The 23,099-nt window shown below is 39.5% G+C and overlaps 1 protein-coding gene across 4 annotated transcripts in view; it reads right to left on the reverse strand.

Annotated features, from left to right (window-relative positions):
* LOC115219276 (nucleolar protein 14) overlaps nt 1-23,099 on the reverse strand; it is a 54,401-nt gene that overhangs the window by 20,692 nt on the left and 10,610 nt on the right. The window contains exons 7-19 of one of the 4 annotated variants that reach the window (XM_036508885.1): nt 21,107-21,187; nt 19,058-19,126; nt 17,547-17,638; nt 15,883-16,100; nt 15,214-15,350; nt 12,587-12,641; nt 11,294-11,424; nt 8,268-8,465; nt 5,450-5,551; nt 3,512-3,574; nt 3,002-3,092; nt 2,089-2,167; nt 276-467 (exon numbers count right to left, since the gene is read on the reverse strand). In XM_036508885.1, coding sequence (XP_036364778.1) covers nt 276-467; nt 2,089-2,167; nt 3,002-3,092; nt 3,512-3,574; nt 5,450-5,551; nt 8,268-8,465; nt 11,294-11,424; nt 12,587-12,641; nt 15,214-15,350; nt 15,883-16,100; nt 17,547-17,638; nt 19,058-19,126; nt 21,107-21,187 — 1,508 coding nt within the window. Of the gene's footprint in view, nt 1-275; nt 468-2,088; nt 2,168-3,001; nt 3,093-3,511; nt 3,575-5,449; nt 5,552-8,267; nt 8,466-11,293; nt 11,425-12,586; nt 12,642-15,213; nt 15,356-15,863; nt 16,101-17,546; nt 17,639-19,057; nt 19,127-21,106; nt 21,188-23,099 lie in introns of all 4 variants that reach the window. The other 3 variants (XM_029789438.2, XM_036508884.1, XM_036508883.1) reach the window with 3 other exon arrangements.

The following is a 23,099-nucleotide window of genomic DNA, read 5'->3' on the forward strand; positions in this document are numbered from 1 at the left end:
GGGTGCTTGTTTGATCAACTAGAAATAGCAGCCAAGTCTCCCTCAAATCATATCCTCCTGTCTCAGTAACAGGAATGTCGTGCTAGATAAATGTAGCCTGAGATATAATATGCTGGTGGTCATGGTTGGAAGTGATTTTATTGGATTTCACATGAGGATAAACAACAACAACACAAACATAGGAACACAAAATGAAATAACCCATATTAAACTGACAACAAAGAAGACAGACAGTATTGATAGTAAGAAAAAAAAAAAGAGTTGAAAGACTTTACCTAAATTCGTTGCAGTCTAATGATGTTGTGTCTTCCAGCTTGTTGATGAGGTCATCTTCGTCTTTACCATCATCCTTGTCATCACTGTCATTGTTATCTTCACTCTTCTTGCTTTTGTTTTTCGTAGTCTTTGTCGTTTGATTGCTGTCCCTGATCAACAGCCAGCTCAACTTCAATGGTTTCACGTTTTCACTAAAGAAGACACAAAGAAATTCAAACAAAACTATTTAATGATTTGAAACACAGCAAATACAAGACAGTGTATGAACCAATGAGGGAACCTCTATGTGGTTTGCTCGACATGCTAGAAATAACAATGATAGCTCCTTCAACTTACACCCACACCACTACCACCATCGTTCAACGTCCGTTTTCCATGCTAGCATGGGTTGGACGGTTAGACTGGGGTCTGGGAAGCCAGGGGGCTGCACCAGGCTCCAGTCTGATCTAGCAGTGTTTCTACAGCTGGATGCCCTTCCTAACGCCAACCACTCCATGAGTGTAGTGGGTGCTTTTTATGTGCCACCGGCACAGGAGCCAGAGGAGGCTGGAAACGGACATGATCGGTTGGTGCTTTTTACATGCCACCGGCACAGACGCCAGTCAAGGCGGTGCTGGCATCATCCATGTTCAGATGGTGCTTTTTACGTGCCACCGGCACAAGTATCACAACTACAATTTCCATTTGATTTTTATTTTGATGTTGATGTACTTGACTCAATAGATCTCCTCAAGCACAGCAGGTTGCTCTACGATCCAAGGTAAGCACAGCAGGCCGTCCTGCGAGCCATGAACTCACTTCGTTTGTTGGGTCTTCGCAGTCACAGCATATCTCCAGAGGTCTGTCTTTCGTCATTGCCTCTGTGAGGCCCAATGTTCAAAAGTCATGCTTGACCACCTCATCCCATGTCTTCCTGGGTCTACCTCTACCCCAGATTCCTTCAACTGTTTGGGAGTAGCACTTCTTCACACAGCTCTCCTCATCCATTTGTAGTACATGATCATACCAACGCAAACGTCTCTCCTGCACGCCACATCTGATGCTTCTTATGTCCAACATTTCTTTCAGGGCACTTACACTCTGTCGTGCATGCACACTGACATTACACGTCCAGCGGATCATACAGGCATGGCTCTGTAGTAAGAAGCTTGCTTCCCAACCATGTGGTTCTGTGTTCAGTCGAGCTGCCAGGCACCATGGGCAAGCATCTTCTGCTATAGCCTCGAGTAAACCAAAGCCTTGTGAGTGGATTTGGTAGACAGAAACTGAAAGAAGCCTGTTGTATATATATATATATCTATATTTATGTATGTGTGTCTTTATATCTGTGTTTGTCTTCCATCATTGCTTGACAACTGGCGTTGTGTGTTTACATCTCTGTAACTTAGCAGTTCAGCAAAAGAGACCGATAGAATAAGTACCAGGCTTTAAAAGAATAATTCTTGCGGTCGATTTGTTCAACTAAAAAAAAAAAAAAAAAAAAACCCCAGCATGGTCAAAATCTAATAACTGAAACAAGTAAAAGATATTTCTTAACAGACTTATGTGATGTATGCCACCATCATTTTATATTTAGTGTTCCATATTGGAACCAGCTGGATAAGTTGATTTCAAAATCAGTAATTTTCTACTTGTTGCAATCTTTAATCATCTCCTTTGTGATAAATACCAAGCATTAAAAAAAAAGAGGTCCTGGGGTCAATTTTAATGACTAAACCCTTCAAAGCCGTGCCCCAGCATGGCCATAGTCCAATGACTGAAACAAATAAAAGATAAAAGAGACTCAAAACTTGAAACTAGGGCTATATTTACCTTTGCGCCTGTTCACTGATCCGTAAAAGACCCTGTGGACAGGTAGATATTTGGAAAGGTGGCAGGAACACCACAGACTCTGTAAAAAGAGAGAAACAGACAGATAATCATTAATGGTGTCATTCATTATTATTATTATTATTATAAAAGTGGTAAGGTGGCAGATTTGTTAGCATGCCAGGCGAAATGCTTAGCAGTATTTCGTCTGCCACTATGTTCTGAGTTCAAATCCCTCTGAGGTTGACTTTGCCGTTCATCCTTTCGGGGTTGATAAATTACGTACCAGTTGCATATGGGGGTCAATCTAATTGACAGGTTAAAAAAAAAAAAGCCAAACCTAGCAGAATCGTTAGCATGCCAGAGGACATGCTTAGTGGTATTTCACCTGTCGCTACTTTTGAGTTCAAATTCTGCTGAGGTTGACTTTGCCTTTCATCCTTTCAGGGTCAATAAATTAAGTACCAGTGAAACACTGGGGTTGATGTAACCGACATATGAATTGTGGAATGCAAGACAATGTGTCAGAGAAAATCGTACTGTAGCAGGAGAGAAGTTTGTTCTTAGTGATTCTTCAAAGAAAGCGGCTTGAAAATGCCTCTATGAAAGGCTGCTAAACATGGAGAATGCATGGGAGAAGGAGAGTCTTTTTAATGTGGACCCAACAGAGGGACCAGCTATCCTAGTTGACAGCAGTTTGATAGATAAAGCAATTAAGGATGTGAAGACAGGAAAAGCCACTGGCTCACCAGGAATTACTGCTGAGATGCTTAAAATATCTGGTGGACTAGGATATGGCCTAGTTACCCACAGAGTTAAGCAGGTTCCCAAGGAGGTGTCATACCCATTGACTGGTATAGCAGCATTATTGTCAACTGTGACAAAGGTTAAGACAAAAATAAAAATAAAGACTTACTGGTATTTGAGGGTTCAACAGTGGCTAAAGTAAGGACAGCATAGAGGAAGTTCATGACCTCTGGTATATATCTTTTAGACATGGAGACACACTGCAAGAACAGAGAGAACATAGACCAATCAGAAAAGATGCTATAATCGGCAAATTGACATAAACAACCAGATCCTCTAACGAGATTTAATCTTTTAGCATTCAGATTACTCTGAAACACAATGCTTAATTATTCAGACTGCTTTTAATTAATCATGCATTATCTCATAGCTTTGAGATTTCGATAATGTGATTGTTTAATTTTTAAAATGACATTGTAAGGTAAGTGTGAGAGGTTGAATCTGGCCAGTTTCAACATAAGATGTGTAGAATATCTTGGCCCGACACATCCTGCTTAAATACTAAAGGATTGAACAACATATTTATTACTTGGCAAGCGAGTTATTGATTACTCTTCAAATCAGATTCTATAATTTACGATCTAAGATGATACAATTTGTAACAAAAATCTCTGCTTACCTGTAACAGTATAGTAGTGATAAATAAACCAGCAGCTACATCTCTCTCACATGAAATCAGACACTGGAAATAAAGTATTTGAGATATTAGAAAAAAATGTAAGCTGTGATCATAAAAATAACAATCCTTTCTACTATAGGCACTACAAGGCCAGAAATTTTGGAAGTGGTGGCTAGTTGATTACATCGAACCCACTGCTACACTGGTACTTATTTTATTGACCCCAAAATGACGAAATGTAAAGTTGACTATGATGGAATTTGAACTCAGAATGTAAAGACAGACAAAATGCCACTAAGCCTTTTGTCCAGTTTGCTAACAATTATGCCCATTCACCATAATAAAAATGGTTTCAAATTTTGGCAGAAGGCTAGGAAAATTAGGGGATAGGATATCATCATTGTTTAATATCTGCCTTCCATGCTGGGCTGGCTTGGACAGTTTGACAGGAGCCAGCAAAGGAAGAAGCCTGCACTATGCTTCAGTGTCTGTTCTGGCAAGGTTTTTACAGCTGGATGCCCTTCTAAACACCAACCACTTTAAAGTGTGGACCAGATGCTTTTTATATGGCACCAGCACTGGCAGGGTCACCAAGTAATTTGCAAGGCAAAAATAGTCCTAAACCCTAGTGCTCAGCTGGTACATAGTTTATTGACCTTGGTGCTCTTCCACTCACCAACCCATACTTGTTTCTAAGCAAGGCAATAGTTCTCCTAGCCTGGATACATTTTCACAGAAGACTGCAAACAAATGACACCACTTGTATGATGGTGACATCTGTTTACAATTAGATGCTAGTATGGAAGTTTAAGACAGATGTTAAACGATAAGAACATACATTGCTTAGTCTAAGGAAGGGGGAAAATAATGACAAAATTATTTAGAAGTTATCACTAATTTAATGTTCCCTTTCCATGTGTGCATGGGTCAGACAGAATTTGTAGAGGCAGATTTTGTATGGCCTGATACCCTTCCTGTCACCAACTCTCACTTGTTTCCAAGCAAAGTAATATTTCCTCATGAAAGACTAGAAATGAACAACACCACTTACAGGACAGTGATGCTCATTTACAACCTTCATGTGATGTCATGGGAAGGGTACACACACACACACACGTGTGTATATACATATATCTATATATATATATAGCCGTGTAACCACACATGCTTTTCTTGGACTATTTTTCCTTCTCCAGGCCTTTTCTCTTGCTCCTCTTTCTGACAAAGAGCCATGCCCGAAATGTTATACACCCACTCTTTTTCCTTTCTTATACTGAGTGTCAACCTAATACATTCCATATGTACATCCTTTTGACTTTTGTTTTTTGTTATTTCTAATTTTTGATATGCCTATATACATATATGTGTGTGTGTGTGTGTATATATATATATATATATATATATATTATATATATACACACATATATATAGATAGATAGATAGATAGCTATATTATTGGTTTCTTTTAGTTTCTGCCCACCAAATCCATTCACACAATGCCATGCAGTGAAAATGAACTCAAAACAACAAATGCATTATCTTCTTTGTTGTTACCACAACGTTTCAGCTAATTTACTCTCCAGACTTCATCAGGTATCCTGGTAGAATTTTGAACCCAACCCTGTTCTCATTCCTAAGGTATTTTTTACTGATGTTGTTATTATTATTATCATTATTATTATTGTTATTTATTCCACTAGGACACCTGATGAAGGCTGGAGAATAAATCAGCCGAAACATGGTAACAACAAGCAAGATGAGGACACATATCCATCCAATGTAAATAATGAACAGAATTCCTCATCTCTAAAATAGAGAACAGTCAGAACAACAAGGGTGGGAAGCAACCTTCTTAAGCACACAATCACACCTGCATCTATTTAGACGTTGAATAAAATATATATATAAAGTATATGAATAAATAAATGAAACACTCACCTGAGAAAGTATCTGTGACATGAAAATCATGGCCGGGGTGCAAACAAAATGTCGGAAATCAGAAGCTGGATATAGGATTGGAACCAACTTCAACAGCAACAACTAGATCAAAATCAGAATAAGCACTGCATTCAATGATGGCACAAAAAAAAAAAAAAAAAAAAAAAAAAAATCCAGGGGTGGGGGGTGGGGGTGGAAATAAACTCTGTTATTGTCTGCACATTTTACAGTTTCATAGTTTCAATCGCCCGTCTGAATGACATATCACTGTTGTAGCTTAAACATAAGTCATTTGTACTCTTCTTCCATAAACATTCTACAGTGGAACATCAGTTTAGAAATTTAATTCATTCCCGAAGGCCATTTGTCATCCAAAATGCTTGTAAATCATAACTAGTCTTCCCATAGGATATTCAAGAGAAAGCAAGGCAAATTTGATCAAGGATGTATACTGAGCAAAAGCTCAACAGTAACTAATGCTGTGTTGCTGATGTTCCCAGCTTGTCACCAAAATGTTGTTGCTGGTTTTTGCATATTTGTTACTTGAGACACCACTTCTCACCTGAGATATTTTATGTTCATAAAATTATTTTCTAAACTGATTTGTTCCTGATGACAGGTGTTCATAAATGGCGGTTCAACTGTATTGTTTAAAATAAGAATCACATTAGCCACTATCAAGGAACTTCCATATAGTCACTAAGCCTGCTTTAACCCTTTCGATACCAGCCCGGCTGAAACTGCCTCTGGCTCTGAGTACAAATGTCTTGTTTTCATAAGTTATGAATTAAAATCTTCCACCAAACCTTAGTCACAATTTATATTCCCAACATCAGTTTAATGATAACTAAGTTATTTTATTAAATTCTTTGTTATATTTAAAGTAATTGAAAGAAACACAGAGTATCTCAAAATAAATACAGTAACGAAAGGGTTAAGTATTAGTTAAATCCATCTCTACATGCAGCAGCCATTCTCTTTAAAATGGACACCACTGCAAACTTAGCGAGATAGGTTCAACAAAAGGTACAGACATGGCTGTGTAATAAGAAGCTTGCTTCCCAACCTCATGGTTCTGGGTCCAGTTCCATTGTGTGGCACCTTTGGCAAGTGTCTTCTACTATAGCCTCAGGTCAACTAAAGCCTTGTGAATGGATTTGATAGACGGAGACCAAAAAAAACCCCATTGTGTATGTGTGTGTATTTATGTATATCTTTGCATCTGTATTTGTCTTCCCACCCCATAGCTTGACATCCGATGTTGGTGTGTTTACATCCCCATAATTTAGCAATTCAGCAAAAGAGATCGATAGAATAAGTACAAGGCTTACAAAGAATAAGTCCTGGGGTTGGTTTCTTCAACTAAAAAAAAACATGGTGCTCCATCATGGCCACAAGTCAAATGACTGAAACAAGCAAAAGAATAAAAGAATACTCGGTAACCCTGGTCCATGTAAACAGCTAAATCTTCTGCACTATCTTTGAAACAGGGACCATACAAACCTGCCAGGTAGCTTTTACATTGACAGCATAGTTGTCTAATATGGCAGCGAAGATCTGCTTCAATATTTCAACAAAGGAAAGTAAAACAAACTTGTTATTGCCTTTACATGGTTACGAAAATCTGTTTCTCAATTCTGTGGTTTTGAGTTCAGTCCCACGATATGGAAACTCAGGCTGGTGCCTTTTCCTATGGCCCTGTGCCATCAAAGCCTTGTTAGTGAATATGGTAGATGGAAACTGAAAGAAGCCTGTCGTGTATGCGTGTCTTCTTGTTTTAACGTCGTAACATCAGGCAACAGCTGTAAACGAGCATCATCCTCATACAGGGAGTTATATGTTTCCACTCGTCTGTGAAAATAAGTCTGACCACAGGGAAATATCTTGATTGACACTATATTTTATTGCCCCCGGATGTTTGAAAGGCAAAACTGACCTCAGCAAGATTTGAACTCAGAATATAAAACGTCAGAAGAAATAACAGGAGGCATTTTCCTCAAAGCTTTAATGATTTTGTAAGCCTACGATACTTTCTATTTTTTTAAACTTTCATTTCAGAATAAACAACACCATCCAAAATAGAGTTATGTCCCTTGCAGGCAATTGTAATGAAAGCTGTATGGAGTTTTCTTTGTTCAATTTGGTTTTTACTCGCTTTTACACGATCTACATTTTATCTTTCTCTATGGAATCGATAAAATAAGTAGCAATAATGTGCTGCAGCCAATTCAACTAAATAGAACTTAATATTTTTTGCTGAAAATAAATATACACTTTCCTTCAGTTCCTTAAAACTTTTGTGGGTTTGTAAGACAAATCCATCCTACATGCAAGGCTCATCCAACGAGCCTTACTCTTCTATAGATATCTTATGAAACTTACAGGGCTGAGTCAAGCTGTTATCAAATATTACATATGTAACTAAGGTGGAGAGCTGGCAGAATCGTTAGCCTAATGGGCAAAATGTTTAATGGCATTTCATATGTCTTTACGTTATGGGTGCAAATTTTGTAGAGATCGACTTTGCCTTTCATTTTTTGGGGGTCAATAAAATAAGTACCAGATGAGCATTGAAGCCAATTTAGCCCTCAGTGGGACCCCAGTGAATTTTAAAAGTTATGCAACTTTTACATTTTTTATCTAAATAATTTTATATCTCATGACTGTCTACAGTTTATGTATGCACACACAAATTTTGAGTTAAAAATTTCCTGTCATATGGATGTTATTGCATAAAATATGGTCATTGGGATCCAATCGTAGATCAACTCAAGCCAGATTAATCGAATGAGAAACAAGAACAATTTTAAAATCTTACCGTATCAAGACCAGGGAAGGTCTTCCCAAGCGCTGACTGTTGGGCTTTGATTGCTGCCAACACAGCAGTGGCAGCAGGTTGTGAGGAGAACTGTGCTAACTGGAACAGCTTAACAACCAGTCGATCCACAAGCCATAGATTTACTTCTTGGTGCTTACACACATCCATGTAAAAGGTCAGGACAAATGTGAACAGTTTCTGTAAATCAAACACAAAGGGATTATATGTATGTATGTTTAAATGCATGTACCATAAATTCTCGAGTATAATAAGCAGGGGATTTTTAGGGGGTTGTACCTCTGAAAAACCTAAACCTTGTAAAGTTCATGTTAGCCAGTCTCTTTCCTTGCTTCAAATTCTTAGCTTTTCAAGATTGTCAGTCAGTTTGTCATTCAGCCATCCATCCATTTATTCATTCATGTATATTCATATGTATATGGGAAGAGTGCAATGGCCTAGTGGTTAGGGTGTTGCACTCCTGATCAAGAGATTGTGATTTTAATTCTTTGACTGAGTGGTACATTGTGTTCTTGAGCAAAACACTTCATTTCATATTGCTCTGCAATCACTTCGACACCTGATGTGTAGCACACCATGCACCTGTTCAGGTAATGTCAATCACTATAAGCAAATCATTTATGCAGGTTTGTTCGGCAAACAATTGCAGAACCATTCATCTTTCTCAAGCTACAAGAGAAAACCATCCGAAAGTGGCCGTAGCCAGTACCGCATCGACTGGCCTCCGTGCTGTGGGCACATGACAAACACCATCCGATCATGGCCGTTCGCCAGCCTCATCTAGCACCTGTGTCGGTGGCACATAAAAACACCATCCGAAGACCCGGCAAGACTAGTCAGGCCATAACCCATGGCCCCTACCTGGGACGTAGTCAGTCCACCTGTGCATACCTTCCTTCTTGTGACACTTGTGAAGACCTGTTGAGGCAAGTGAAAATCAAATCAAAACAAATCAAAATAGATGAACATCAATGGAATCTGTATCTTTGTGGTACCAGTGCCGGTGGCACACAAGAGAACCATCCGAACGTGGCCGTAGCCAGTTCCGCATCGACCGGCCTCCGTGCTGTGGGCACGTAACAAACACCATCCGATCATGGCCGTTCGCCAGCCTCATCTGGCACCTGTGTCGGTGGCACATAAAAAACACCTTCCGAAGACCCGGCAAGACTAGTCAGTCCACCTGTGCATACCTTCCTTCTTGTGACACTTGTGAAGACCGGTTGAGGCAAGTGAAAATCAAATCAAATCAAAATAGACAAAATAGATGAACATCAATGGAATTTGTATCCTGTGGTACCAGTGCCTGTGGCACACAAGAAATCCATCAGTGCCGTAGTCAGTGCGGTGGGCACATGACAAACACCATCCGATCGTGGCCGTTCGCCAGCCTCATCTAGCACCTGTGTCGGTGGCACATAAAAACACCATCCGAAGACCCGGCAAGACTAGTCAGGCCATAACCCATGGCCCCTACCTGGGACGTAGTCAGTCCACCTGTGCATACCTTCCTTCTTGTGACACTTGTGAAGACCTGTTGAGGCAAGTGAAAATCAAAACAAATCAAAATAGATGAACATCAATGGAATTTGTATCTTTGTGGTACCAGTGCCGGTGGCACGTGGCACATAAGAAAACCATCCGAACGTGGCCGTAGCCAGTACCGCATCGACTGGCCTCCGTGCTGTGGGCACGTAACAAGCACCATCCGATCGTGGCCGTTTGCCAGCCTCATCTGGCACCTGTGTCGGTGGCACATAAAAACACCATCCGAGCGTGGCCGTCTGCCAGCCTCGTCTGGCACCTGTGTCGGTGGCACATAAAAACACCATCCGAGCGTGGCCGTCTGCCAGCCTCGTCTGGCACCTGTGTCGGTGGCACATAAAAACACCATCCGAGCGTGGCCGTTTGCCAGCCTCGTCTGGCACCTGTGTCGGTGGCACATAAAATCACCCACTACACTCTCGGAGTGGTTGGCGTTAGGAAGGGCATCCAGCTGTAGAAACACTGCCAGATCTGACTGGACTGGTGCAGCTTTCGGGCTCCCCAGACCCCAGTTGAACCGTCCAACCCATGCTAGCATGGAAAGCGGACGTTAAATGATGATGATATATATATATACATATATATATATGCCTCACAGAGGCAATGACAAAAGACCGAGACCACTGGAGGTATGCTGCGACTGAGAAGACACGGCAAATAAATTGAGTTCACAGCCGTAACCTACACCAGTGTTGCATAACCAGCCCACTCAAAAGTACCTTGGATCGTAGGGTGACATGGTGTGTTTGAGGAGACCTATTGAGCCAAATACATCAACATCAACAGCAATATCAAAATCAAATCAAATGGAAATTGTAGTTGTGAGCACCATCCAAACATGGCCGATGCCAGTGTCGCTTTGACTGGTTTCCGTGTCAGTGGCACGTAAAAAGCACCATCCGATCATGGTCAATGCCAGCTCCACTGGCCCCCGTGCTGGTGGCACATAAAAAGCACCCACTACACTCTCAGAGTGGTTGGCGTTAGGAAGGGCATCCAGCTGTAGAAACACTGCCAGATCAGATTGGGGCCTGGTGCAGCCTCCTGACTTCCCAGATCCCAGTTGAACCGTCCAACCCATGCCAGCATGGAAAATGGATGCTAAACAATGATGATGATGATATATATATATATATATATATAATATATATATATATATGTATGAATAATTAAAAAAAGAGACAAAAACAAAAGAAGGATGCAACACAAGCAAAGTATTAATATGACACTTGGAGAAGGAAAAGAGTAGTTGCTTTACGTTTCGAGCATAGCTCTTTTTCACAAACAGGAAGAACAGGAATTCCAAAAGGAAGAAGGACGAAAGAGGAAAGTAAAATCGCCAATAATCCATGTGCAGTTACACACACAAGTATATATGTATGTGTGTACATATGTATTTAGGTAGGTAGATAGATGGATAAGAATGAAATATATGTGTGTGAGTGTTTTTTTTTGTAACATACCTCGAGCTTTGCCTTGTTACCATCACCTAAACTGGGATGGTTGCACTTCACTATCCGCTCGATGATGGTAATTTGGTCATTTGCAGAATGACCATCTAGTTCCGTCTTGAGTGCTTCATATGATTTTGGTACTGAAATTGAGAACAACACATAGTCAAGCAAAACAATTAATAATATGCACCATAGAGAGCCACACTTTATAAGCTCCTAACAGAAAGAACATCTATCATTAGTTAGACTAGAATTAGCTACACATTTCACACAAGTATACATCTACAGATACATATATACATATACACAAACACACACACACACTGAGCTTCCATACAGTTTCTGCCTACCAAATTTCACTCACAAGGCATGAGTGAATCTAAGGCTATATATTATGCAACCTCATATAGGTTTCAAATTGTTGCACAAGGCCAGCAATTTCAGGGGAGAGAGTAAGTCGACTAGATCGACCCATGTTCATATTCTTAGATTTTCAAAATTGTCTGTCAGTTTGTCATTCATCCATCCATTCATTCATTTATGCAGTCATGTATATTCATATATATATATTGGAAGGACACAATGGCCTAGTGGTTAGGGTTTTGCACTCCTGATCAAGAGATTGTGATTTCAATTCTTTGACTGAGTGGTACATGGTATTCTTGAGTAAAACACTTCATCTCATTTGCTCTGCAATCACTTCAACACCTGATGTGTGCCACACCGTGCCCCTGTTCAGGTAATGTCAATCACTATAAACAAATCATTATTTACATTTGACGGATATTTGTCCTCATCTTGTTTGTTGTTAACACAACGTTTCAGCTAATATACCCTCCAGCCTTCATCAGGCTTCGAGTAAAACCAACAACAGAAGAGAATATGACCAAAGACTGCGTGTACTCCATCCCATGCAGCTGAGGTAGGTTACACAAAGGCAAAACATGCTGCCCCCTCAAAATAAGGGTAGACGAATATCGCAAAGCTGTGACACGAGATATTGATAAATCAGGTTTAGCTGAACATGTATGGAAAAATGGATACCACCTCCCCCTGTGGGATGAAGTTAAAATAATAGACAGAGATAACTACTGGAAAATACAAAAACTAAAAGAAGCAGCACGTATGTTAGGACACAGCAACCTCCTAAGCAGACCAAGCGCAAAAGAGACCGATAGAATAAGTACCAGGATAAAAAAAAAAAATTTAAAAAACCACAATTAAAAATTCTCCGAAGTGGTGCCCCAGCATGGCCACAATCTAATGACTGAAATATAATGGTTAATATCTTAGTGAATTTACCTTTGAATACAAATGGTAGTTCTTTCTTGGCTTTTTCTGATATTTCTAACATTTTCTGAAAATGAATAAATCAGAAGATCAATAGTTATTGCAACAACAGGATAGAACATGGTATCTGAAAATTCTAAAACCTAGGACCAAGTACCCCAGCCCCTTACACAAATACACCGGCAAATAATCTACTTCATAAACAGATGTTGTGAATATATGTATTCCATGTAATATTCACATCTGAGTAAGGTGGCAAGCTGGCAGAAACATGCCGGGCGAAATGCTTAGTGGTATTTCACCTGTCTTTACGTTCTGAGTTCAAATTCTGCCAAGGTCGACTTTGCTTTTCATCCTTTTGGGATCGATAAATTAAGTACCAGTTACACACTGGGGTCGATCTAATCAACTGTCCCCACCTCCCCAAAATATCAGGCCCCGTGCCTCGAGTAGGAAAGAATATTCATATTTCAGTACCATCCCACTTCAAAGCAGATCCTCTTGGCAAAACTAAATATCGACTCTGTGTGTCTCACTCATCTCAAAAGCAGTATTGTTCTTGGAGGACATCCAAACTGTATTTTGATTTTTTTTTAAACTTCAGCTACCATCTTGAAGCACTGCTCCTTCACAAACCCAGACTACACCTACTCCAATAACTGAAAGTCACTCACTCAGCAAATCCTCTGCAATGGTTGATAATCGACGGCAAGATTAACTGCCATGGATCAAACTCTTCCAAAGTGTGTATGCATGTGACTGGGGACCACAGGGGAACATGTGCTCCCACTGAAACTCCAAGCATGAACTCTGCACTTCAGCAGCGAATGGTCAACTGTCAGATGTTGTCAGCATTCATGAAGAACGTGGTGAACTTTATACACTGTCCTATATGCTGCTCAGTTGAAGAGTCCTATCTTGTGGGTACTTGACGATCTCACTAGTGCTAGAGCCTTGTAAAAAAAAAGTACCCAGAACACAGTATTAGGTGGCTGGTGTTAGGAAGGGCATCCAACTGTATAAACCATGTTAAAGCACATGCACAACCATGTAGAGCCCTCTGGTTTACCTGTTCTTGTCAAATTGTCCAACCCATGCCAGCATGGAAAAAGAGATGTTAAATGATGATAATAAAAATGTAAAGTTACCTTCTTGAGTCATACCGACTCATAAGGACCGGTTTCCCAGTTTCCGTGGCGTATATATTCCTCACCTGGATGGGACACCAGTCCATTGCAGGATTACTCATTTTGCTAGTGTTTTGTTCAAGAACACAATGGATCATCTGGTTCAAGAATTGAAACCACAATCTTACAATCAGGAGTCCAACACCCTAACCACTAAGCCACACACTTCCACAAATGATGATGATCATTCATTTTTAGAATGACATTGCAAGGTAGGTGTGAGAGGTTGGATCTCAGGCCATTTACAACATAAAACAGGTAGGTTATTTGGGCAGTATATGGCTAGTTTAAATGCTATAAGGTTAAGAATGAGAGGGAGAAATTCTTCCCAGGAACGTGATGTATTTTCAGGTTTTCTATGAGAACCTTTTAGTAAACATCGCAACTGATTCCAATGAAGTGAGAGAAATGATAAATTGCTGGACAAATGGTGTTTGTTTCATAGATGGCTTCATTGAGCATTTTGTCCAGCATGCTAATGACCCTACTAGCTCACCACCTTTATTATTATTATTATAATATTTGCAACTAAAGGCACAAGGCCTGAAATTTGGGGGGAGGGGATAAGTTGATTACATCGAGCCCAATGTCTCACTGGTGCTTAATTTATCGACCCTGAAAGGATGAAAGTCAATGTCGACCTCAGTAGAATTTGAACTCAGAACACGAAGACAGATGAAATGCCATTAAGCATCTTACCCAGCATGCTACTGATTCTCCCAGCTCGCCACCTTAACAAAAACAACAACAAAACAACAATAATAATAATAAATGCCCTCATGCAGTATCAGAAAGTGGATCTCGTGGCTTCTGATCTTAACTGATTGGATGTGTTATCATGTACGTTGTTTTGTCTTGGTATAAAAGATGGGCTACAGCAAATATTCTGCTCAATACCACAGATTTTGCTTGTCAGTTGTTAGACCATAACCAGTTGAGCATGTGCCTTAGTGGCTGGCAATATGTGCATCTCTGATCACAAGCAGAAGTAGTGGGGGAGCATCATAGTCATGTGTTGAGAGAGATTCTTTGGGGTTTGAATAATTCACCTTTGGAAACATGGGTGGTTCGTTCAACATCCTTAAACAACCCTTATTCAGGGACCTTTTGAGGGGGATGAGCTACTCGACCTGAAGAAATTTCTAACTGGGCTCCACCTGCAAGGTCATGTGCTGTTTATCTTGATATGAGATCACCATGTCACGCACATATGGTTGTGATCATGTGCCAGGTGTACCCTTATCAGACGGGTAGTCATGGTGGGTATATTGGGCTTTGTATATTTGTATCCCAATGACACTTCGATGGCATGCGCTTCTCTCACTGAATAATAATAATAATAATAATAATGATGATGATAATGATAAATCAGTGAATTCTGTGTAGGTGCTACAAAGAAGGAATGATCAAATCTACCAGTTTCACATCAGTTTTGTCAGTGTTAATTCTTACCTTGGCTTCAGCTTCTTCATCATCTTCATCTTTTTTATCAGTCGTACAATCCTCATTCTTCTCACTGTTTTCGGCTACCCCCTTTGATTTGTCTGTTTTAGCATTATCATCACCATCCTTCTTGTCATCATCATCATCATCTATAAATTTGAACAGAAAAATCAAACAAGATATTTATTATTAAATAAATTTATTTATTTGTACATGACATATTAATTATACGACATGATCTGTCCTTACATTTTCGAACAAGGGAATGTAAGGACACAGATCATGCCGTATAGCCAGCTGGAGGCAATGCCTCCTGGGGTTAAATTACAGCAACATTAGTCCTAAACCAGGACTGCCATGTTACGTTGGCAAACAATCTTTACTACAAAGTACTGTTGCTGAATATCTCACGTTGTGAAATTAAAAAGATAGTATTTTTGTAAGATGATAAATTTGTTATAATTAAACAGAAACATTATAAAAGTTCCAATCAAATACTAAGGTTGACGTCTTTGATTATATCCTGACCTGAGGTACCTCAATTTTGCCAGAATGATACCAAACTACAGATTTCAAATCTTGCCCCAGCATGGCTACAGTTCAATGACTTAAAACTGGTACAAGAATAGAACATGTGCAATAGAAAGTGAAAAAAAGTCTCATTAAAGTGAAACTCACCGGAATATTGTTTAATACTATCTTTTTCATCATCATCTTCATCATCACTTTCATCATCATCATTACTTTCGTCGTCATCATCATCCTCTTCCTCATCGTTATCTTCACCATCTCCTTCCTCCTCTTCTTCATCATCTTTAAAATCGATGTCATCACTAAATTTTACAGACTTTTTGCCTTCTTTCTTTGATTTATCTTTCAGGATAGGTTGTAGAAACCTAAATCATGAAAAAAAAAAAAAAAAAAAGATACCTGACAGGTTTTGAACTCATCATCATTATCCTTTTAATGCCTACTTTTCCATACTCATACAGGCTGCACAGAATTTGTCGAAGCAGATATTCTATGGCTGGATGCCCATTCTATTGACAAACCTCACCTGTTTACAAACACGATAATATTCCTCCAGGATGGACAGGTTTTCTCAGAAAATTAGCAATGAAGGACACTGCTTGTATAATGGTGACACTTGTTTACAACTATCATGCAATGTCAAGACAGTAACATCCTATCTCTTCCACCATCATATCATCATCATCGTTTAACGTCCGTTTTCCGTGCTAGCACGGGTTGGACAGTTCGACCGGGGCCTGGGAAACCAGGAGGCTGCACCAGGCTCCAATCTGATCTGGCAGTGTTTCTACAGCTGGATGCCCTTCCTAACGCCAACCACTCCGTGAGTGTAGTGGGTGCTTTTTATGTGCCACCGGCACAGGTGCCAGGGGAGGCTATATGCAATGGGCTTCCTTCAGTTTCCATCTACCAAATCTACTTACAAGGCTTTGGTTGGCCTGGCACCATAGCAGAAGACACTTGATCAAGGTGCTACACAATGGGACTAAACCTGGAACCAAGTTTTTGGGAAGCAAATTTCTTATCTACACAGATGGACCTGTGTGTGTGTGTGTGTGTATGCACACACACACAGAATGCAGCAGAAAACTCTGATACTTTCAATCATTGAAGTGAAATGTAGGTTTTATTGCCACACTTTGTATATGTAAGCAATATTGATTTTTGGATACTAGAAATGGTTACTGAACAAATACACTGTGGAAATTCCAATTTTTTATTTTCTTCCTTTGATGATTTGGTCCAGAGCATTTGGGATCATTGGCAAGAAGGTAGAAAACTACAGGTGTTATTATCAGCAACAAAGTGTCTTAGTTCTCTCTAGGATGTCCTTTAACCCTTTCGCTACTGTATTTATTTTGAGATGTTCAGTGTTTCTTTCAATTACTTTAAATTATAACAAAGAATTTAGTAAAATAACTTAGTTATAATTCAGCTAGTGTTAGGAACACAAATTGTAACTAAGGTTTGGTGGAAGATTTTAATTCAAAATTTATGAAAACAAGACATTTGTACTTAGAGCCAGAGCCAGTTTCAGCCAGGTTGGTTAGGTTTGGTGGAAGATTTTAATTCGAAATTTATGAAAAAAAGACATTTGTACTTAGAGCCAGAGCCAGTTTCAGCCAGGTTGGTTACGAAAAGGTTAACTGCAGTTATTCATCAACATATAACATTATAAATTCTCATTTCTGACAGAATCATTAGAGGATCTTAAAAGCAAATGAGAGCTGCCCAGCATTGCAAGCAAAACAACCAAAGAAGAATTTCCAAGAGAAAGAATAAGTAAATACAGGAAACCCATTTCTACTCACTGTTCATCTCCAAGAGCATCAGCTGATATAAATTGACGTTTCTTTTGTTTTTCAATTTCCCATGGTGCTTTCATCCTCAGTAAACGGTCTTTCTGCAAATATTCATGGTATGAGAATGAAAAGGACTTGTTCAAAACACAAATTATTAATTAAATGCTGTAAATAAGAACACAGTTTTGTTTTACATGGCTGGATCCTTTTCATAATATTTAAATCTACACTAATTTTTCTGATCAGATGTACAAGTGTCAGTGACCAAATGACTGTATAGACAATATTAAACATAGCTTAAAAAAAAAAAGGGAGGATCTTTGTACAAATTCAGTCAGGTATTGTATGCACACATTTCTTTGAACAAGATACCTGATGACAACTGCAAATCATAGTGATCAAAACATAAATTAATATCAATTACACATAAATATTTTGAAGACATTATTTATCTTTCAAGATGATGCTAATAATCAGGAAAATTATTCTTATAATTCTTAATTTACCAATTAACTGATTATTGGAGTTCTAGCCAAGTAGATGGGACTTAAGGCATTTATTACTAGACTAGCAGTATCGCCCGGCGTTGCTCAGGTTTGTAAGGGAAATAACTATAAAGCATTTTTAGAGAGTTATAGCCAAAAAATGGAAAAAAATTATGGTAAATTTTTTTTTTAGTTAAAAAAGGTGGAGTTGCGTCCCCTAGACAGTTTGCGGTTTGTGTTTCTAATTCTCGACCCTATGTCAAATTTATCGATTTTTTTCAGAACTGGGGGAACTTTTCAAAATTTTCGCTGCGTTAGTTTTGAATTATGACATTGGGCTATGTGTGTGTCAAGTTTCATCAGAATCGGTTGAAAGCCGTGGTCAGGGTGAGGGTACAAGCAAACAGACACACAGAAACACGCACAGACAAACTGCCGTTTATATAGAGAGAGATTAATAGAGTTTAGAAGGAAGGACCTGTAATAGCACAGACTGTTGTCATACAAGCTTAGTGGGTGGGGCTTATAATGGCATAAATTTTTGGTTTACAAGCTCAATGGGAAGGACATGTAAAGGCACAGACTATTGTTTTACAAGCTTACTGGGTGGGACTTGTAAGGGCATAGCCTGCTAGTTTACAAACTAAGTGGGTAGGGCTTATAATGAGACAAATTATCAGTTTACTAGCTAAGTGGGTAGCAATCGTTATGGCACAAGCTATTGGTTAAGTGGGTAGGACTAACATCATTATCATCATCTTGTAGATCAAACATAAACACACCAACATCGGCTGTCAAGCAATAGTGGGGGGACAAACACAGACATATATGATGGGCTTCTTCCAGTTTCTGTCTACCAAATCCACTCACAAGGCTTTGGTTGGCCCGAGGCTATAGTAGAAGATACTTGCCCAAGGTGCCACGTAGTGGGACTGAACCCGGAACTATGTGGTTGGGGAAGCAAGCTTCTTACCACACAGCCACGCTCTGCCTATTGCAGAAAATACATTAACTTCACAGAGATGATAGACTTACCTCAAGTTTCTCAAGTCTTTCCATTTCTTCTTGGGCAAGTTCCTTCTCAGATTTCATTTTGTTACTTGCCTATAATAATAATAATAATAATATAATAAATAATAATAACAACAACAATAATAATAATAAATAATAATTATTATTATTATAATCCTTTCTACCGAAGGCACAAAGCCTAAAATTTGAGGTGAGGAGGCAAGTCAGTTAGATTGACCCCAATGAGCTCAACTGGTACTTGTTTATTAACCCTGAAAGGATGACAGACACAGTTGACCTCAGCACAATTTGAACTCAGAACATTAAGATGGACAAAATGCTGCTAAGCATTTTGCCCAGCATGCTAACAATTCTGCCAGCTCGCTTTCGTAACAATTACAGACCCCAGTGTTTCTCTGGTACTTAATTTATCGACCCCAAAAGGATGAAAGGCAAAGTCAATCTTAGGAGAATTTGAACTTAAGAATGCAGTGACGGGTAAACAAGGCCAGCAATTTTGAGGGAAGGAGGAGCAAGTCAATTACGTTGAACCCCAGTACATAACTGGTACTTTATTTTATCAATCCCAAAAGGATGAAAGGCACAATTGACCTTAGCAGATTGAATTCAGAATGTAGAGTCAAAAGAAATGCCTCTAAACATTTTGTTTGATGTGCAAATGACTCTGACAATGACTTCTTATTTTTGGCACAAGGTCAGTAGTTTCAGTGGGAGTGGATTGGTCAATTATCATCATCATCGTTTAACGTCCGTTTTCCATGCTAGCATGGGTTGGACGGTTCAACTGGCGTCTGGGAAGCCAGAAGGCTGTGCCAGGCCCAGTCTGATCTGGCAGTGTTTCCACAGCTGGATGCCCTTCCTAACGCCAACCACTCCGTGAGTGTAGTGGGTGCTTTTTACGTGCCACCTGCACAATTATAACAACACCAATACATGACTGGTATTTTATTTTATTGACCCCACAAAGGATGACAGGCAGAGTCAACCTTGGCAGGATTTGAACTTAGAATGTAATGGGTTTTGAAAGAAATAATGCAATGCATTTTTCCAACACTCCAACAATTACATCAGCTCACTGCCTTATTACTGATGGCGGAGGTATTGTTTTCAGTCATGTTTGTCCATGGACAAGATATCTCAAGAACCGCTGAATGGATTCGGATGAAATGTTCAGGGACATTTGGCCTTGTGACTAGCACGAACTGATAAGATTTTGGGATCAATCTGATACTGGACAAGGATTCTAGATGATTTTTCCTCTTTTTTAGTTAATTTTTGAGAGCGGCCAGGTTCATTTTTAGTATTCTCATTTATGAGAGCAGTCGAGTTTATTTCAGACACTCTCATATTAAAAATCATCCCTGGCAAACCGTTGAGAAGATGTTGGTGTTACCTTGGCAGAGGTTTACACTCTCTGAGTGCTCATTTAACAATCATTTCTACCTGAGGTATAAGGCCAGCAGTTTCAAAGGTAAGGACTTAGCCAATACCTGTGACCCAAGTAGTAGACCGGTACTTAACTTTATCAACCCCAGAGGAATGAAAGGCAAAGATAGCCTTAGTGGGATTTGAACTTAGAATGTAAAAGAAGTGGAACAAATACTACAAGGTATTTTGGCTAATGTTCTAATAATTCTGTTAAAACACCACCATCCTCTTTTGGTTCAAATAATGGTTTCTTTATTTTTATTTTTATTTTTTTGCATGATATATTCTTCCTGAGGTTGTCTTTAGGAATGTCAGTTTATCAAGGGCTATAGCAATAGCCACATCAGGCCATCATCATCGTTTAACATCCGCTTTCCATGCTGGCATGGGTTGGACAGTTTGACATGGAACTGGCTAGCAGGGACCTGTCCAGATACCAACTGTCTGCTGTGGCATCATTTCCTAACGCCAAGCACTTTACAGAGTGTGCTGGGTGCATTTTATGTGTCACCGGCAAGGGTCCAATTGCACTATTGTAATTTTAGATTTCACACATTAAACATTAAAAAAATACACATCACCAATAGAGTGACAGAGGTGATATTGCAGAGGTTATACACTTACCATTGCTCGAGCTTCAAAGACCAAAGATCTTACATTCATGTCGTAATCATCGACTTTTCGTTTCGGTTCATCAAAGGATCCCTAACAAAAAAAGTTTTAAAAAGTGTAAAAATATCATAGGACAAAAACAAAAGATATAGAAGTAAAAAGTTACATATAAAATATAGAAGCAAGGAGGCCCAAACCTGGCCAACCCCCAAATTCTATTTTAACTAAGTCTATACAATAATGAATAAGACTTTAACCCTTTAGAATTCAAACCAGCCAAACTTGGTCCAAATATTTTACTTGTTTTATGTTCAAACAGGCCAGATCCAACCTCTCACACCTACCCAACAATGTCATTCTAAAAACAAAACTATCACACTATCAAAATCCTGAAGCTAAGAGATAACACATAATTCATTCAAAACAATTTGACCAAATAAATTTGACAGAGTAATCTGAATGCTAAAGGGTCAAACTGCATCTTGTAGTGGGGCCTTAATATGGGAGTTCCAAAGTTTTGAGGAGTATGGAACCACCTCTTAGCCACTATTGTTCCTAGGTTACTCTGACCCGGAGTAGTGGCACCTGTCGGGGTCCCAGCTATGGGTTAACTAGCATGGACACAACCCATTTCAAACCCAAGTTATGTCTGCTCTGAGAATCAACAAATCCTCTACAATGGTTGACAATGTCAATATGAGCTGCAATGGATCATACTATCCCAAAGTGTGTATGTATGTGACTGGGGACCTCATGGGCACATGTGTTTCCACTGAAATTCTGAACCCGAACTCTACACCTCAACAACGAATGACGACTACAGCTATGGCATCTATGCTATATGACATATTTGCTTTTCCAGTGAGGCATTTGCCAAATTTACAAGCTAGAATTTCTGCCACTAGTGGAAGCATTACTTTGTTTGCTGGAACATCAGGGCCAACCGCTGGATGTGGTCAGATTTAGTAAGGGACGTAGTGAACTCGTTGCTCGAAGCTGGCTCAACCCACACCGAGTGGACGCGACTGCATATATAAATACAAGTAATAATAGAAAAATCAAACCCACAAACCCAGGCAACTTATGCTACTCAGTTTAGCATCAATTGCTTGGTCCTTGGTTGTGTTTGTAGGCAACTCTTTCGCAAGCATTTGGAGAAGACTACTTTCCCTTGCAAATGCTCAATCTAGTCAGCAATCACATCAGTCTCCCCAGTTTAAGGGTATCTTCAGAGGTCATGAGCACTTCTCTTGCCATAATTAATTTGTAACAAGCAAAAATGCCAGTTTACCCAAACAACGAGCAAGTCTCTAGAATCAGAGTCCCAGGAAACCCCAAAAGCAGACAATGGAGCTTTGTGCAGTCTTCTGACTTTTTGGCTCTTGCCAAACCATCCAACCCATGCCAGCATGGAAAACAGATGTTAACTGATGACAATTTCCTCACCACATTTATTTTTAGTTAGCATTTTACTTATATACATCAACGTCTTTAATGTCCGTTGTCCATGCTGCCATGGGAAGTTTACCCAACTCATACATAAAGCATTCTGTCCGTTATGACAATGAGGGTTCCAGTTGATCTGATCAACAGAACAGCCTGCTTGTGAAATTAACGTGTGAGCAGCTGAGCACTCCACAAACACACGTACTCCTTAATGTAGTTCTCAGAGAGATTCAGTGTGACAAGGCTGAGCCTTTGAAATACATGTACAACTCATTTCTGCCAGCTGAGTGGACTGGAGCAACGTGAAATGAAGTGTCTTGCTCAAAGACACAATGTGTCGTCAGGAATCAAACTCACAACCTTACAAGTGTAAGCTAAACACCTTAACCAATAAGAGCCATGCTCATTCGCCCAGCTTTACTTAATGAAAAAAGCTCAACAGAAGACCTACACCGTTCCATTATTTTGTCTCTATCTTGTCCATTAGCCCACCTGACCCTCAAGCAAGAATCTTTGATCCACATTCAGTTTACCAAAACTTTATATAAAGTGAAGAGGC

Source organism: Octopus sinensis, linkage group LG14 (assembly GCF_006345805.1).
Source record: "Octopus sinensis linkage group LG14, ASM634580v1, whole genome shotgun sequence".
Taxonomy (NCBI): Eukaryota; Metazoa; Mollusca; class Cephalopoda; order Octopoda; family Octopodidae; genus Octopus; species Octopus sinensis.